The 3663-nt window shown below is 49.4% G+C and overlaps 1 protein-coding gene across 1 annotated transcript in view; it reads right to left on the bottom strand.

Annotated features, from left to right (window-relative positions):
• The window catches only part of Evc2 (EvC ciliary complex subunit 2), an 84594-nt gene that overhangs the window by 72438 nt on the left and 8493 nt on the right, over positions 1-3663 (bottom strand). The window contains exons 2-4 of the mRNA XM_029476919.1: positions 3030-3098; positions 1742-1928; positions 122-231 (exon numbers count right to left, since the gene is read on the bottom strand). Of these exons, the coding sequence (XP_029332779.1) occupies positions 122-231; positions 1742-1928; positions 3030-3098 (366 nt within the window). The remainder of the gene's footprint in view (positions 1-121; positions 232-1741; positions 1929-3029; positions 3099-3663) is intronic.

Genomic DNA, 3663 nt, shown 5'->3' with positions numbered 1-3663 from the left:
AGGGAAGGGAAGGGAAGGGAAGGGAAGGGAAGGGAAGGGAGAAAGAATTGTTTCTGTGCCCTTGTGGTCAATATACCCCTCCAGGGCAGTGGCAGATCCCAAGCAAGGGTGACAGGGTTACCTGTGAGGGGCTCTGAAAGATGAGTCGGGCAGGAAGATCCAAGCTCTCTCCAGTCCCAAGGGCTGTGGGGTCCAGCGAGGCTGTGTAACTGACAGAGTAGCATTCTCCCACTGCTCAGAGACAGCAAGTGCAGGTTAGGAAGGGGACAGTCCTCCCCACACCAAGCCACATCCCTAAGTAGCCTTCCCCCTGGCCTAGCCACAACCCTGGCCTCGGCAATCCTGTACCTGCTCACAAGCCCAGATCCCCAGCGAGAAGCATCAGGATTTCACCCACTCCAGGGCATTCTGGGGAAAGGAAGCTAGAAGTTGCTTGAGGCCTCCCAGCCACTAGCAGGCAGTACACTCTGCTGGAAGCAAGGCTGGTCTCTCGGGCCTTTCCCCCTCTGTAACACACCCCTCTGAGCTCTCACAGGAGCTCTACACACAGAAAGCCAGACCCTCAGCTCCAGCTGGTGGATGACAGAGCTGGAGACTATGGCTTAACTTAGAGACAGTTTGAATCAGTTTGCCTAGAAAAGTCAACATGTCTATTTTGCTGTCTCACAAGGACAAAAGCTAAGACATTGAGAAGGGAAAGGCAGTCTCAGCCACCTCCCAATACACCCTCCTTATACCCAAAGCATCCCTGCACATGACCCCTGAGGTTTAACATAAAGAGCCTGCTACCTTCTGTAGTGTTCAAGAGACACTGTGACTGAGACCAGGACAGGTAGTAAGTAAGGGACTACTTAGCTCTCAGCCAGGCTAAATTGCATTTTTTTTTAAAATAAAGGCAGGGATTGGGGGGGGGCGGGGGAGTGTCAAACAATGATGATGGTAATAGAGCCAGGAAGGCAGGAAGCTAGAATCTGATTGGCCAGTGGAATTTAGAGTCATTCATTGGATGATGACTGTCTCCTAACTTGAAAGTGACCATTGTGCACCAGTTGGATATGCTTGGGAACAGGTGACTTGGACTGTGTTCTCAGGGCACACAGCCTCCTGGACAGAGTAAATGCCTGGAATAAACAGGAGAAAATAGCACCAAGAATCAAAAGCTGACACAGTGTCCACAGAGCCAGGGCACTTCTCACAGGCCAGGCTGGACTGTGTTGGTATCTCTCTACATCACTGTGCCCTTTCCCAGTAGGGGGCACCATGCTTGGTGCAGGCAAGGGGATGTATGCCCATCTGGAGGAGCAGAATTTAGTTAGTACTTAGGGTGAGGCATGGCTAGAGTAGGGACAGTCAAGAGAATGTCCCTGTGGCAGAGTGGAGGTGGGAGGGAAAGCTTGGAGTTGGAAAACAAGTAGAACTTCCAGGAAAGGTAACCCTAACACCAATCCTCACTGAAGAGAGATGTGTATGTTATATGTAAGAGAGAGGGACCAGTACTGTCTGAGGGACAGGGTCAGAACAGGCATGACCCAACACGGTCAGAGTGAGAGCCATGACAGATGATGGAAAGTAAGAGGTAGGCAGTGAGACCCACAGCTGGGAAGGGCATTGAAAGGCAACCAGGGGTGTGTGTGTCCTGGTGTGCCATGGTAGGCTAGCTCTGCTGTGATCCTCCCCGAGGGAAACACGGGAACCCCATTCTAACGCATAACCCATAGTGGCCTTAAGCATCCGTGGTTACCTTGCAGAAAGCTCTTTCTGAAAGTCTGGATTCCGTCCTGAGTATTATTTCCAGGCGACTCCTTCACAGCAAGGCCAGTGATCTCATCTAGCATGAGCAGGTTCGAAAGGTTGACTGACGTGGGTGTCCTGGTGTTGTTCACGGACAGCTGCACGTGCATGGTCTGCGATTCGCTCTGCCCAGACACCTAGGGCAGGAGGAAAGTGGGAGAGGACAGATTCCTGTCAGCCTGACTCCCTATGATGACCCATAAGCCTCAAAGAGGATCCCAGACTCTATCAGGCTCCACCTGAGGTGAGAGTTGGGAGGGGAGATGTTGACCCTCACTTAGCAAGCTGTGACTTAGAGACACTTTCAGAGAAACCAGAGCCCTGGATGCAGGGAACTCATTGTCACGGAGAAATCTCCTGAGTATCAAAAATCTCCTGAGTCGGGATGGGGTCACTGTGGCACCTGGTGTTCCAAAACAGAGGAAATAACAGCGCTACCTGAGTCACTGCAGATGATGCTGACTCCACAGCCAGAGCTCTGTAGGTCATCTGCTTTTCCCTCCTCCAGGCTGGTCTCCTCCACCCAGGTTTAGCCCTTTCATACGTATGACTTGCTGTGTTTGAATCTGGATCCCCTTCATCCCAAAGGTCTGGGCATTAAAGGCCTGCATTCGCGCGCGCGCGTGCGCGCACACACACACACACACACACACACACACACACACACGGACACCCTCAGTTCACAGCATTGTTAGGAAATATTATCCCTGGGCTTGGGAGATGGCTCAGTGGGTCAATCATTAGATGTGCAAGTATGGAGGCCAGAGTTCAGATCCTCATAACCTATGTAAATGCCAAGAAGAGACCAGATCGCTGGACCAAGCTGGCTATGTAGAGTAAGCTGCTCCAGTGAGCTCTGGTTCAAGTTAGAGGTGCTCTCTCAACAGACAAGATGGGGCGTGACTAAGGAAGGCACCTGGCATCCTCTTCTGGCCTCTATGCACACACACACACACACACACACACACACACACATACACCCCAAGTACCATATCACATATCACTGTTCATCATGTGTGATAAACATACCACCCTTTCATCCCTGCTCTGACCAGTAGATTTTTACTAACAATGACTTCTAATCAATCAAACTTCCGTCAACAAACCTAGTGAGGCCATGCAAGCCCAGGTCTTCTGTTCTTTTCATTGCCCAGATCCACTATTCGCTTGTTTCTAAATACATGATGACTTCGGAGATTTGGGGGAAAATCCAATTATTTTCTCCCCTGGAAACTTACCAGTGAGCATTTTTGAAATATCACTCCATTCTCAAAGAGACCTCGGGCTTCTCTTGAAATATCGCTGTACTACAATAAAAACACAAAAACCCTTAGAAAGTGAGAAAAACTTCATGTTCCACCTGTCTGATGGAAATGTAAGATGAGAAAGTCTTTAAAGGACACCACAGGGATTATTTCTGCTGATCACAGTTTTCAGGAACATGAAATATTTCATTTAAATAGTGTTAAAGGATCGTGAATCAAAGCTTAGGAAGAAGGAGTCGTTCTAACATGAATCATAGCTTGTTCTGGTCTGGGCCCAATGCAGCCACTTATCAGACTTGGAGATAAAACCCAGGATATGGAGTCCAGGGAACTGTGTTCTAGGTATAACCACTTATTTACTATGTGTCATTGGACAAGCCACTCAGCCTCTCTGAACCTCAAATCCCTCTCCAAAAAGTGACTATCTCAAAACTTCCAGGAAGACTGCTTAGCCAAATGGAGGGGTGAAATCTGGTTGCAGCTAAGTCTAGTTGAACTTGTGTATTCAACTGGGCCCTAGAAAGTTCTAGCTTTTCCCAGCACGTGGTGAGGGGCGGGGGAGAGAAGGAGGAGAAGAGGAGGAGAAGAGGAAGAAGAAGAAGAAGAA

Source organism: Mus caroli, chromosome 5, assembly GCF_900094665.2.
Source record: "Mus caroli chromosome 5, CAROLI_EIJ_v1.1, whole genome shotgun sequence".
In the NCBI taxonomy this organism is placed as follows: Eukaryota; Metazoa; Chordata; class Mammalia; order Rodentia; family Muridae; genus Mus; species Mus caroli.
Note: the sequence above shows the minus strand (reverse complement) of the source record. Positions and strands in the feature narration are given on the sequence as shown.